Source organism: Dendrobates tinctorius, unplaced genomic scaffold, assembly GCF_039654945.1.
Source record: "Dendrobates tinctorius isolate UK_male_01 unplaced genomic scaffold, ASM3965494v1 ptg000455l, whole genome shotgun sequence".
Taxonomy (NCBI): domain Eukaryota; kingdom Metazoa; phylum Chordata; class Amphibia; order Anura; family Dendrobatidae; genus Dendrobates; species Dendrobates tinctorius.
In genome coordinates, this window is record NW_027362117.1 from 3,371,836 (window position 1) to 3,386,848 (window position 15,013).

The window sequence follows — 15,013 nt, forward strand, 5'->3', positions numbered from 1 at the left end:
AATCACGTGGGATAATCGGATGTAAACAAGACGTAGGGCGTGGTTTCTCCAATCCGGAAGCGTCTCTATGGACACGTGACGCCGCTGAATCTATCAGTCTGATGTGCCGGCTTGTGATTGGCTGCTGGCAAGTCCTCGTGATCAGATTCGGTCAATCAGCTAGTGTTGTGGAAATGGGCGTGTCGTGTGCTGGCATGCGGCCTATCAGACTGCGGGGCGGGGCCTATCCCGGAAGTGTGGGACAGTGATGCGCTGGTGGTCGGCCGTGCTGGGGTTGGTGCTGCTCCGGCTCGGGCTCCACGCTCTGAGGGGCTTCATCTCTCCGGGGACGGTGCGGGCCGTGCGGCCGGTGAAGGCGGCGGTGTGCCGCTCATCCTACGGCCGCTTCCACCTCGGGGACGAGTATGGGCGCCGGTACAGCTCCTTCCCGGCCGGGCTGCGCCGCGAGATGCGGGAGATGGCGCGGGGCATGTTCTCTTTCGGCTACGACAATTACATGAGATACGCCTTCCCGGAGGACGAGCTGAACCCCATCCTGTGCCGGGGCCGCGGGCCGGACACCGGCGACCCGTAAGTGACGGGACGGCAGCCGCGCTATGTGTGTGAGGATGGAGGCGGTGTGACTCTGCCGCCCCCCCGAGATCTCTGCCGCCCCCCCGAGATCTCTGCCGCCCCCCCGAGATCTCTGCCGCCCCCCCGAGATCTCTGCCGCCCCCCCGAGATCTCTGCCGCCCCCCCGAGATCTCTGCCGCCCCCCCGAGATCTCTGCCGCCCCCCCCGAGATCTCTGCCGCCCCCCCGAGATCTCTGCCGCCCCCCCCGAGATCTCTGCCGCCCCCCCCGAGATCTCTGCCCCCCCCCCGAGATCTCTGCCGCCCCCCCCGAGATCTCTGCCGCCCCCCCCGAGATCTCTGCCGCCCCCCCCGAGATCTCTGCCGCCCCCCCCGAGATCTCTGCCGCCCCCCCCGAGATCTCTGCCGCCCCCCCCGAGATCTCTGCCGCCCCCCCCGAGATCTCTGCCGCCCCCCCCGAGATCTCTGCCGCCCCCCCCGAGATCTCTGCCGCCCCCCCGAGATCTCTGCCGCCCCCCCGAGATCTCTGCCGCCCCCCCGAGATCTCTGCCGCCCCCCCGAGATCTCTGCCGCCCCCCCGAGATCTCTGCCGCCCCCCCGAGATCTCTGCCGCCCCCCCGAGATCTCTGCCGCCCCCCCGAGATCTCTGCCGCCCCCCCGAGATCTCTGCCGCCCCCCCGAGATCTCTGCCGCCCCCCCCCCGAGATCTCTGCCCCCCCCCCCGAGATCTCTGCCCCCCCCCCCCGAGATCTCTGCCCCCCCCCGAGATCTCTGCCCCCCCCCGAGATCTCTGCCCCCCCCCCGAGATCTCTGCCCCCCCCCGAGATCTCTGCCCCCCCCCGAGATCTCTGCCCCCCCCCCGAGATCTCTGCCGCCCCCCCCGAGATCTCTGCCGCCCCCTCCCCCGAGATCTCTGCCGCCCCCTCCCCCGAGATCTCTGCCGCCCCCTCCCCCGAGATCTCTGCCGCCCCCTCCCCCGAGATCTCTGCCGCCCCCTCCCCCGAGATCTCTGCCGCCCCCTCCCCCGAGATCTCTGCCGCCCCCTCCCCCGAGATCTCTGCCGCCCCCTCCCCCGAGATCTCTGCCGCCCCCTCCCCCGAGATCTCTGCCGCCCCCTCCCCCGAGATCTCTGCCGCCCCCTCCCCCGAGATCTCTGCCGCCCCCTCCCCCGAGATCTCTGCCGCCCCCTCCCCCGAGATCTCTGCCGCCCCCCCCTCCGAGATCTGCCGCCCCCCCTCCGAGATCTGCCGCCCCCCCCTCCGAGATCTCTGCCGCCCCCCCGAGATCTCTGTCTTCGCTCCCCCCTGCCCCTAACCCCTGTCACTTTGTTCTTTCAGTTCAAACCTTAACATCAATGACGTCCTTGGGAATTATTCCCTCACCCTGATTGACACCCTGGACACGCTGGCGGTGAGTGACCCCCTGATACTGCAGTCACAGCCGGAGCAGCGTGAACTCTGCATCCTCTGCTCAAGTCACATTCAGAGCTGCTGTCACCCGTCGGGTGTTGGGCCGGGAGCTGCGTGTGCAGAGCTGCGATGTAGAGCGACCGAACACTGCTGCCCCCTTATATTCTCTTCTGGTGACCAGAGACCAGTGGCAGCCGACCGCCGGGGTAGAAGAGGCCCCGGCTGCCAATGGACAGTGGCCGCCAGAAGAGAATATAAGGGGGCAGCAGTGTTTGGCAGCAGCTCACTCCCCGCTGCCTTCAGAGAGCACATGGATGCTCATTCGCTTTGAGTGTCTATGTACATCACAGCTCTGCACACTCAGCCCCCGGCCGAACACCTGATGGATGACAGCGGCTCTGGATGCGACAGCAGTAGAAGACAAAGCAGAGAATTTGCAGCGTCTCTCAGAATGAGGGGCTGCACTGTAGGAGTCTGCGGAGAGGCGGAATCGTCAGACGTGTTGGTGTGAAACGTCTTCTGTCTTCAGGTTATGGGCAACGTCAGTGAGTTTCAGCGAGCTGTGCGCCTGGTGATCGACACCGTGACCTTCGATAAGGATTCCACTGTGCAGGTGTTTGAGGCGACCATAAGGTGAGCGTTTCCCACGTCCCCTGTGTAAGCTGACCTCTGTGGTACGTCGTCTTCTCAGTCAGGATTCTGTTGACTATGTGCAGTAAAGCCCTCTGTAAATACTTTGCTTTATGATATCGGACTAACCTTGTTAATCAGTCACCTCCAGAGCTGCAGTTTGAATTCTGCTGGATTCTGAAATCCATCATTGTGCTGAGAAATAATGGAAAAAAAAAGTACAGCAGCAAATAAGAACAAGCAGCAGGATTGTGACTGCAGCTCTGGACGTGGCTGGTGTCTAGGCTGGAGTGCAGCTCTGTCGCTGGAGTGCAGCTCTTTGCGTGGCTGGTGTCTAGGCTGGAGTGCAGCTCTGGACGTGGCTGGCGTCTAGGCTGGGGTGCAGCTCTTGGCGTGGCTGGTGTCTAGGCTGGAGTGCAGCTCTGGACGTGGCTGGTGTCTAGGCTGGAGTGCAGCTCTGGACGTGGCTGGTGTCTAGGCTGGAGTGCAGCTCTGGACGTGGCTGGTGTCTAGGCTGGAGTGCAGCTCTGGACGTGGCTGGTGTCTAGGCTGGAGTGCAGCTCTGGACGTGGCTGGTGTCTAGGCTGGAGTGCAGCTCTGGACGTGGCTGGTGTCTAGGCTGGAGTGCAGCTCTGGACGTGGCTGGCGTCTAGGCTGGAGTGCAGCTCTGGACGTGGCTGGCGTCTAGGCTGGAGTGCAGCTCTGGACGTGGCTGGCGTCTAGGCTGGAGTGCAGCTCTGGACGTGGCTGGCGTCTAGGCTGGAGTGCAGCTCTGGACGTGGCTGGCGTCTAGGCTGGAGTGCAGCTCTGGACGTGGCTGGCGTCTAGGCTGGAGTGCAGCTCTGGACGTGGCTGGCGTCTAGGCTGGAGTGCAGCTCTGGACGTGGCTGGCGTCTAGGCTGGAGTGCAGCTCTGGACGTGGCTGGCGTCTAGGCTGGAGTGCAGCTCTGGACGTGGCTGGCGTCTAGGCTGGGGTGCAGCTCTGGACGTGGCTGGCGTCTAGGCTGGGGTGCAGCTCTGGACGTGGCTGGCGTCTAGGCTGGGGTGCAGCTCTGGACGTGGCTGGCGTCTAGGCTGGGGTGCAGCTCTGGACGTGGCTGGCGTCTAGGCTGGGGTGCAGCTCTGGACGTGGCTGGCGTCTAGGCTGGGGTGCAGCTCTGGACGTGGCTGGCGTCTAGGCTGGGGTGCAGCTCTGGACGTGGCTGGCGTCTAGGCTGGGGTGCAGCTCTGGACGTGGCTGGCGTCTAGGCTGGGGTGCAGCTCTGGACGTGGCTGGCGTCTAGGCTGGGGTGCAGCTCTGGACGTGGCTGGCGTCTAGGCTGGGGTGCAGCTCTGGACGTGGCTGGCGTCTAGGCTGGGGTGCAGCTCTGGACGTGGCTGGCGTCTAGGCTGGGGTGCAGCTCTGGACGTGGCTGGCGTCTAGGCTGGGGTGCAGCTCTGGACGTGGCTGGCGTCTAGGCTGGGGTGCAGCTCTGGACGTGGCTGGCGTCTAGGCTGGGGTGCAGCTCTGGACGTGGCTGGCGTCTAGGCTGGGGTGCAGCTCTGGACGTGGCTGGCGTCTAGGCTGGGGTGCAGCTCTGGACGTGGCTGGCGTCTAGGCTGGGGTGCAGCTCTGGACGTGGCTGGCGTCTAGGCTGGGGTGCAGCTCTGGACGTGGCTGGCGTCTAGGCTGGGGTGCAGCTCTGGACGTGGCTGGCGTCTAGGCTGGGGTGCAGCTCTGGACGTGGCTGGCGTCTAGGCTGGGGTGCAGCTCTGGGCGTGGATGGCGTCTAGTCTGGAGTGCAGCTTTGGGCGTGGCTGGCGTCTAGGCTGGGTTGCAGCTCTGGGCGTGGCTGGCGTCTAGGCTGGGGTGCAGCTCTGGGCGTGGCTGGCGTCTAGGCTGGGGTGCAGCTCTGGGCGTGGCTGGCGTCTAGGCTGGGGTGCAGCTCTGGACGTGGCTGGCGTCTAGGCTGGGGTGCAGCTCTGGGTGTGGCTGGTGTCTAGGCTGGGGTGCAGCTCTGGGTGTGGCTGGTGTCTAGATTATTCTTAATGTTTCCTGTAAATCATGCCACAATGGGGAATGTCTTGATTCCTGCAGTTTGGCCATGTCTGTGTTCCTGACTCCTTCCTTCTCTGCAGGATTTTGGGGAGTCTGCTGTCCGCACACATCATCCTGACTGACACCAGGCAGCCCTTCGGCAACATGACAATTAATGGTTATGATGATGAACTTCTGCACATGGCGCACGACCTCGCCGTCCGGCTGCTTCCAGCATTTGAAAATACCAGAACCGGAATGCCTTATCCAAGAGTACGAGCGCTGAGCCAAAAAATGGGGCAGGGGTGCGAAGAACTGCAGAGTAGAATCACTCCCATCATCCGTGCACCCAGCAGAGATCACAATGCACCACAGTCCGGCACAATCTATGCAGTCGTCACAGAGGCCTCGGATGGCTGTGAGAGGGGATTTCCAGATAGGGGCAGTACAAACACTGGGGAAAGTCTCAGACTTCACGGCTTGGTCACTGAATTAGCTTCTCCTTCCCGGGACGCACTTCTCTTTCTGCATTTGATGCAGGAGTCTGGGTTTGGTGATTCCAGGGGGGCGTTCACCCCACCCCCGGCTGCATTGTACAGGAGGACAATGCTATGGGCTGTTATCAGGGGGCGGCCTCGGACCCTCAGCTCCAGTGATGGGAAATCTTCATCTTCAGCACAAGACGTTGTGGACAAGTGTAGCTTCAGCTTTGTGGGAACAGTTTGGGGAAGACCCTTATCTGCCCCCCATGACTGCGCCCATTGCACAAAGTCCATACAGACATGGAGGGGGAGAACACAAGGGTTCGCACAGAGCCCGGACCCCAGCCCCATCCTGTAATGGAGATTGTGAGCTCGGACCGCCCAACATCAGGCTCTGACCCCACAAATGCTCTCCTGAATGAAAGGGACAAAAATTCCCACAATATCCTTCAAAATCTTGTAGAAATCCCAGAACGGCTCCGCTCTTCTATCTGCAGAGGACGACCCCATAGTAATGTCTGAGTGTAGGATGGGGTCAAGAAAGCTCATGGCGGTGGCTGTGGGGGGCACATACTTTTCTCCATATAGTGTGTTAGGGCAGGGTTCCCAGATAGGGGGGGCACGTACACGTCTTTTTCTCGGCAGCTGAGTTTCTTATACTTTTGCCTCGTTGTCGGTGCTGACCGCTGTTTTCCTTCGTCTTGCGTCCAGGTGAATCTGCTGAAGGGGGTCCCTCCCGACAGCCTGAACGAGACCTGTACTGCGGGGGCCGGATCTCTGCTGGTGGAGTTCGGGATCCTCAGCCGCCTCCTTGGAGATTCCACTTTTGAGTGGGTGGCCCGACGTGCCGTACAGGCTCTCTGGGGTCTGCGGAGCAATAACACGGGTCTTCTGGGTGAGTCTGCTTTTTGGGGTGCTTCCCTTTTTATTTTGCCCCTTGTCCTCACAGTTTTCACTTGCAGGCAATGTGGTGGATATACAGACGGGTCAGTGGGTCGGCAAGCAGAGCGGCCTGGGTGCCGGCCTGGACTCGTTCTTCGAGTATCTGCTGAAGTCGTACATCCTGTTTGGGGAGGAGGAGGACCTGCACATGTTCAATGAGGCATATAGAAGCATCCAGAACCACCTACGCAGGGGGTAAGTATGGGGCAACCAGGGGGTCGGTCAGACCACCATACTGTGCCACGTGTAACTACATCTGCAAGGCTCGTCCTGCCCAGACATTGACCAGCTGGGGGCAGCAGAGAGCGGTCAGGTTGGACAAGGGACCAGTGTGAGCCTTGATGCAGCTCTGGAAGTGACTAGAGTAGAAGTATATGATGTGACTGAAGCCATGATCTCTGTTTCCCCAGGCGGGCATCCTGCAATGAAGGTGAGGGGGATCCTCCGCTGTATGTCAATGTGAACATGTTTAATGGACAGACCATGAACACGTGGATAGATTCTCTCCAGGCTTTCTTTCCCGGCCTGCAGGTAGCAGCGCTCCTTATGTAGTGTCAGCTCTCCAGAGCGGCTCTGCTGATGGATCTGTTTCTTCCATGCAGGTCTTGAAGGGGGACATAGAGGATGCAATTTGCCTTCACGCATTTTACTATGCGATATGGAAGCGCTATGGAGCTCTGCCCGAGAGGTACAACTGGCAGCTGCAAGAGCCCGATGTCTCCTTCTACCCTCTGAGGCCCGAACTGGTGGAGTCCACCTACCTCCTGTACCAGGTCAGGCTTCATTTACAGTTATAAGCAGTTTTCTTCCTCACAATTAACTTCCTCGAAGTTAAAGAAATAAGCTCACTACATACAGATGTATACAGCCACCACTAAGGGGAGCTCACTACATACAGATGTATACAGCCATCACTAGAGGGAGCTCACTACATACAGATGTATACAGCCACCACTAGGGGGAGCTCACTACATACAGATTTATACAGCCACCACTAGAAGGAGCTCACTACATACAGATGTATACAGCCACCACTAGGGGGAGCTCACTGCATACAGATGTATACAGCCACCACTAGGAGGAGCTCACTACATACAGATGTATATACAGCCACCACTAGGAGGAGCTCACTACATACAGATGTATACAGCCACCACTAGGGGGAGCTCACTACATACAGATGTATACAGCCACCACTAGGGGGAGCTCACTACATACAGATGTATACAGCCACCACTAGGGGGAGCTCACTACATACAGATTTATACAGTCACCACTAGGAGGAACTCACTACATACAGATTTATACAGCCACCACTAGGGGAAGCTCACTGCATATATATTTATACAGCCACCACTAGGGGGAGCTCACTACATACAGATGTATACAGCCATCACTAGAGGGAGCTCACTACATACAGATTTATACAGTCACCACTAGGAGGAGCTCACTACATACAGATGTATACAGCCACCACTAGAGGGAGCTCACTACATACAGATTTATACAGCCACCACTAGGAGGAGCTCAGTACATAGAGATTTATACAGCCACCTGCTAGAGGGACCTCACTACATACAGATGTATACAGCAATCACTAGGGGGAGCTCACTACATACAGATTTATGCAGCCACCACTAGGGGGAGCCCACTACATACAGATTTATGCAGCCACTACTAGGGGGAGCCCACTACATACAGATGTATGCAGCCACCACTAGGGGGAGCTCACTACATACAGATGTATGCAGCCACCACTAGGGGGAGCTCACTACATACAGATGTACACAGCCATCACTAGAGGGAGCTCACTACATAAAAACTTATACAGCCACCATTAGAGGGAGCTCACTACATACAGATGAATACAGCCACCACTAGAGGGACCTCACTACATACAGATGTATACAGCCATCACTAGAGGAAGCTCACTACATACAGATGTATACAGCCATCACTAGAGGAAGCTCACTACATACAGATGTATACAGCCATCACTAGAGGGAGCTCACAACATACAGATTTATATAGATACTAGAGGGAGCTCACTACATACAGATCATACAGTCACCACTAGGGGGTGCTCACTACATACAGATTTATACAGCCACCACTATTGGGAGCTCACTACATACAGATTTCTACAGCCACCACTAGGGGGAGCTCACTACATACAGATTTGTACAGCCACCACTAGAGTGAGCTCACTACATACAGATTTATACAGCCACCACTAGAGGGAGCTCACTACATACAGATTTATACAGCCACCACTAGAGGGGGATCAGTACATAAAGATTTATACAGCCACCACTAGAGGGAGCTCACTACACACAGATTTATACAGCCACCACTAGAGGGAGCTCACTACATACAGATTATACAGTCACCACTAGGAGGCACTCACTACATACAGATTTATACAGTGTTGGACTATGTTTTATTCCCGTATTTGTATCTTCCACCGCATGTTGCTCCGTTTCTCACATCCCTCTGCTTTCTCCATAGGCCACTAAGAATCCTTTTTACCTGCATGTGGGGATGGATATTCTGCTGAGTCTGGAGAAGCATGCCAGAGCTGAGTGAGTGTATGGGGTCAACAGCGCCCCCTATTCTCCGCACAGTCTCTCTTCTTTCCCCTTCGCTGATGCCATGTTGGCTTCTTGCAGGTGCGGCTATGCCACGCTGCATCACGTGGAGGACAAGTCTCAGGAGGATCGCATGGAAAGTTTCTTCTTGAGTGAAACTTGCAAATATTTATTCTTGGTAGGCGCAGCGCTCGCTCATACAGCTTAACCCTGTACTTGCTGACCCAGTGGGGAAACGCTATGAGGGCAGTTTTCTAAAACTCTAGCCTTAAGCCTGTTTCACATTTCCGTTAGTTGCCATCAGTCAAAATCCGCCGTTTTGCAAAAAAAACGGATCCGCCATTTTTTTGGCGGATCCATTTTTTTTCCCATTGACTTGCATTAGCGGCGGATTTTGACGGATGGTCATCCGTTGGATCAGTTTTTTGACGGATCCGCCATAATTTTGGCGTCCGCTGAGTTCAGTGGACGGACAATGAAACGTTTTTTGTCTGCGTCAAAATAGCGGATAGCAACGGATCCGCCATTCGTTATAATGGTCGCCTATGGGCGGCGGATCCGTTGCCAACCGTCTACTGACGGAATCCGACAACGGATCCGCTTTTTGAGCATGCCCGGAATAATTTCCTTGCCAGAAATTTAACCCCAAATTCCGTTCTGGTGGTGGAAAATATCTCTCTCGCTCTCTCGTCAAATTTCATCACCATGGCACCAAAAACGGATCCGTTTTTTTACACTCTGATGGATTTTGACTGACGTCAAAAAACTGAAGTGTAAAACAGGCCTAATTGAGCCAAGGGCAACCAGGCAGGGTGTAATGTGATCCCTCAGTCCTTTCTTGTATTTCCTCTATTTGCAGCTGTTTGATGAAGAAAATCCAGTGCATATGACAGGCAGCAAATATCTCTTCACCACTGAGGGGCATCTCATTCCTGTGGACCCTCGTTTTAGGAGCAAAGCTTGGAAAGACATCTTCACATCTGAGAGAGAACCACAATCCGACCCCGAGAAACTGTCACAGACGAAGCTGCGAGTGGCCAACTCCAGCTCCAATGTAAGTGATGGAGCGTGGGATTGTGGGCCGTGTGTCCCCCCCGTGACGAAAGGGCACCCTGTGCCACCAATATGTCACGATCCCACCACTGACACAGGTATGTCAGCGGACGGAGGGATGCGACGCACTGCCGGCACACGGCTATCACAGGCACGGTGGGGGCTTATCTTAGTTATCCCGCCACTGGTACCATGTGACAAAAATATACAGCAAGCTTGTCTTGCCCTAACAATTTATCGCAGGGGGGTATTTTGGATGCCCCACCACTGCTAACAACCTTCCAAGAACTGCGGGGATATATGTGGATATCCCACCTTCTCAGTTCCACTTTGGAACTCGCAGCTCCCCGGCGCCCCCCCCTTAACCTCAGGTTAGTCAGGGAACTGCACCTAGGATAATTAGTCGCCGGATGGGCTGCTTGTTGTGCACGGGCAATTAGACTGCTACAGTAAGGGAATTATCAATGCTTTGGCCACAGACACTCATTCAGCATGTAAGACCCTTCCTTCCTGCCAACTAGCCCAACCAACCGAACACACCATGCTGCCACCAGCCACGATTCACTTAATCAAAGATTTAATTAAGAGGGTCCGTGGCAAACCCCCAAATTAGTAGCGATTATCTAAAAAAGGCGCATAGTTCGTTTCTTAGAGCATGAAGACAGACTGATAATTTTATCATTTATTCCTAAAAGGTGGGCAGTGATTACACAGATAAAAGTTGTTACAAAGTTGAGACATTAAATATGTACAAGGCAAGTATAAAACAACAAGGATTAAAAAACAGAGTATCACTTACATGTGCTTAGTTGGTATTAGGCAGACCATGTGCTAGGGGGAGGGGCAGCCAGCCACACATCCCTGGACATCTGCAGGTCTTTCCAGCAAGGAATCTTCAGCTTCAGCTGAAGAATTGTAAGGGAGGGGGTACCTTATAGCCTAGGGTCGGTTACATCACAAAAGGGGCAGTCTGGAGAAGTTCATCCCCCCTTTCTCCAAGTTGCAATTTCACTGTAAAACGTATAATAACTATATCTAAACGAGGGAAGCTCGTATAAACACACCGATGGTCTCATTTTTCTCAATTTATTGAATCCAATAAGACAACACCAAGCATGCCATAATTAAGACACTCCATTTGGGAGCAATCCATATCTCAGTTTCTGGAGGGGTTAGAACCGTGAAAATTAGGGGTTAGAAAGCTGGTTTTGTTGCCTACGCAGAGATGTGATTATTATATCTCTGCGGTGTATGGTTTTTGCGACATGACTTGTTTTAATACTTCCATAGCTGAATTCAAGCCCCTGGTTTTAAACAAAGACATGCTGTCCACTCAGCTTAATTAACATTCCTAGCTTCACAGGAAATGGCCGGTGTCCTGTTTCAGATGCAGGCAGACCAGCACACACACAGCTGCTAAGGAGGGAGAAACAAAAGGAGGGGGGCTGCAGCTGTATGGCAAGCAGCTTTCTCATAGAATGGAAAATTCTGGAAGGTTCCAGCAGAATCATGCCTTACAGTACATTACACCCCCACACTTTGCTCATATTGGGGGAATTGTGCAAAGGCGCTATAAAGCGGTCAAGTGTGACCCGAGGTTCTGATCTGACTCCACACAGCCTTAGCTGCTGATGTGACTTAAATAAATCTAGCAGAGTTGGTGTTAGTAGAGCAGAGCTGCAGTATAAAGCATGATGAAAGAGACTGCTGAGCTAGTCAAACAAGAAGGCATATTTTGGGACCACCATAGACTCCAGTGGACAGTGCAGTGGAGCTGTAGCAGTGATGTCTCAGTAGTGTCATATTAATGATTTTTCTCTGTCTCCAGTGTTACCGGGTTCCCGAGGAGCGGCGGTACTCCCTGCCCCTGAAGAGCGTCTACATGCGGCAGATTGATCAGATGGTCGGGCTTCTCTAGCGCCTGATATGTCTTTTTCCAAGCATCTGAGAGTCCTGTTACATGAGGATCACCTAGTGGGGAGGACCCCCGACAGATACCGATCCTGGGACCTCGTCTGTGCCAGTGTTGCAGCGCCTGGGACTCCGAACCTCAGGGACTGTCAGAAGTAAACATGGCGACTTCCAAAGCTGCTGAAATCTCAGAAACTACTTCCATGTTATTAACTTGTCCTGACACCGATAAACTCCGCCAAATGTCTCCGGTGGGGGCTCTGTGACCCCCCCACGCACTCCCAGAACATCAGAGCGTCTCAGGTGGAATCCCCCTTTAATACAGTCTCCAGCAAAGAGTAGAGAATTCGGGAAGTTCTGCGGCAGCTCTCTCATCTGCATCGGATAAGGATGTGAACAGGTCCCAGAATACAGAAGTGTTGGGCAGCGTGCACGCGCCATCGTCTGATGCCAGTGTGAGAGCTGCCGAAAAATCCCTTTAATTGTCATTTAATTAAAAGTTCTATATTTGTTTTATTATAATATATATATTAGATTTTCCGTTTTTTTTTTTAACTCCTCACTTTTTTCAAGATGTCACAGACCCTCAGGCAAAAAACCTGCACTGACCAAATACTTCTCATAGCTGAGGGTTTGTTACAGTTGTATCCATCCTTTCTGGATATCAGTCTGGAGGATCCAAGCCCTTTGCTGTGAGAAGTATTTGGTCAGGAAGGGCGGCGGCTTCTTGCGGGAGTTTCTAATTTCTGACAGCAAGCAGAGATGCTGGAAAGGAGGAGATGGAGATGAAACTGTTAGAAAGTTGTAAAACTTTTCATTATGCAGTGACTCTCCGGTCACTGTCATTTCTATTGGTGACTTTTTTCAATTCTTTTACTCAATACGTTTTTTATTTTTCCATAATTTAAGCAAGGTGCCAAAATGCCGCTCTGCAGTCGTCGGAGTATTGGGCTATAACGGCGTCACCACCATTTGTCTTCCTGCAGCAGACTTTTTGCCGTTTGTGCCTCCGGTTTTTTGTATTTATTTTTTTTCTGTTAAATGACAAAGTGGCAAAATTGACGACATCTGGCTGGTCACAGACCCCGGCCTTTTTTGGACATAAGCCATTGTCTTTGATGAATGTGTGCGGTCACTCGAGTGCCTGAGCAGGGTCCTTATCTGCTGTCAGTCTTAAATCATTAATGCCAATGTCCTCCTTTATCAGCATCTCAGGATTCATTTCCGCCGTATATTTTTCTGATCCAAACTCCAAACCCTCGACGTAGATCGTTAAATGATAATTCTGTTACCTACAGACGCCACTAGGGGGAGCTCCCTGCATAATGTGTATACATTGAGCTCAATATGATAGAGTATGCGGAGAGCTCCCTCTAGTGGTGGCAACATAGGACATAACATTAAGTCTGTAAAGGGTTTGTAGCTTTGTGTCAGAAGCTAGAACTATGATAGAGATAATAAGAAATCAACAGAATTATGATTGATGTTAAAGGCTGAACATAAAGAGAAGTATTCAGGGGAAAATATGTACTATTTTTTTAAGTGTTTGAATTTTTATATGTAAAAACAGAGTCTTATATAAAATTGAGTTTTGATAATGTGCAGTATGGCTTAGTTTTTTTATAACATGACTAGAGATCAGCGGTGACAAAACTGAGAATGCCTCCTATCCATCACCAGAGATCAGAGGTGACATCACTAGAGATCAGCGGCGACATCAGCGAGAATGTCTCCTATCCATCACTAGAGATCAGCGGTGACATCACTGAGAATGCCTCCATCCATCACTAGAGATCAGCGGTGACATCACTGAGAATGTCTCCTATCCATCACTAGAGATCAGCGGTGACATCACTGAGAATGCCTCCATCCATCACTAGAGATCAGCGGTGACATCACTGAGAATGTCTCCTATCCATCACTAGAGATCAGAGGTGACATCACTGAGAATGTCTCCTATCCATCACTAGAGATCAGCGGTGACATCACTAAGAATGTCTCCTATCCATCACTAGAGATCAGAGGTGACATCACTGAGAATGCCTCCTATCCAACACTAGAGATCAGCGGTGACATCACTGAGAATGCCTCCCATCCATCACTAGAGATCAGAGGTGACATCACTGAGAGTGTCTCCTATCCATCACTAGAGATCAGCGGTGACATCACTGACAATGCCTCCTATCCAACACTAGAGATCAGCGGTGACATCACTGAGAATGCCTCCTATCCATCACTAGAGATCAGAGGTGACATCACTGAGAATGTCTCCTATCCAACACTAGAGATCAGCGGTGACATCACTGAGAATGCCTCCTATCCATCACTAGAGATCAGCGGTGACATCACTGAGAATGCCTCCTATCCAACACTAGAGATCAGCGGTGACATCACTGAGAATGCCTCCTATCCATCACTAGAGATCAGCGGTGACATCACTGAGAATGCCTCCTATCCATCACTAGAGATCAGCGGTGACATCACTGAGAATGCCTCCTATCCATCACTAGAGATCAGCGGTGACATCACTGAGAATGCCTCCTATCCATCACTAGAGATCAGCGGTGACATCACTGAGAATGCCTCCTATCCATCACTAGAGATCAGAGGTGACATCACTGAGAATGCCTCCTATCCAACACTAGAGATCAGCGGTGACATCACTGAGAATGCCTCCCATCCATCACTAGAGATCAGAGGTGACATCACTGAGAGTGTCTCCTATCCATCACTAGAGATCAGCGGTGACATCACTGACAATGCCTCCTATCCAACACTAGAGATCAGCGGTGACATCACTGAGAATGCCTCCTATCCATCACTAGAGATCAGAGGTGACATCACTGAGAATGTCTCCTATCCAACACTAGAGATCAGCGGTGACATCACTGAGAATGCCTCCTATCCATCACTAGAGATCAGCGGTGACATCACTGAGAATGCCTCCTATCCAACACTAGAGATCAGCGGTGACATCACTGAGAATGCCTCCTATCCATCACTAGAGATCAGCGGTGACATCACTGAGAATGCCTCCTATCCATCACTAGAGATCAGCGGTGACATCACTGAGAATGCCTCCTATCCATCACTAGAGATCAGCGGTGACATCACTGAGAATGCCTCCTATCCATCACTAGAGATCAGCGGTGACATCACTGAGAATGCCTCCTATCCGTCACCAGAGATCAGAGGTGACATCACCGAGAATGTCTCCTATCCGTCACTAGAGATCAGCGGTGACATCACTGAGAATGCCTCCTATCCGTCACTAGAGATCAGAGGTGACATCACTGAGAATGCCTCCTATCCATCACCAGAGACCAGCGGTGACATCACTGAGAATGTCTCCTATCCGTCACTAGAGATCAGAGGTGACATCACTGAGAATGTCTCCTATCTGTCACTAG

The 15,013-nt window shown here is 53.3% G+C and overlaps 1 protein-coding gene across 1 annotated transcript; it reads left to right on the plus strand.

The window, feature by feature from the left end:
- The first annotated feature begins 155 nt into the window (after positions 1–155).
- On the plus strand, positions 156–13,201 carry EDEM1 (ER degradation enhancing alpha-mannosidase like protein 1). The gene is made up of 12 exons (XM_073564487.1): positions 156–570; positions 1,909–1,981; positions 2,510–2,613; positions 4,729–4,900; positions 5,821–6,004; positions 6,072–6,246; positions 6,462–6,582; positions 6,654–6,824; positions 8,560–8,633; positions 8,721–8,817; positions 9,499–9,693; positions 11,521–13,201. Exons 1-12 carry the CDS (start codon positions 248–250, stop codon positions 11,608–11,610), a joined length of 1,779 nt encoding a protein of 592 aa, XP_073420588.1. The 5' UTR covers positions 156–247; the 3' UTR covers positions 11,611–13,201.
- The last annotated feature ends 1,812 nt before the right edge of the window (positions 13,202–15,013 follow it).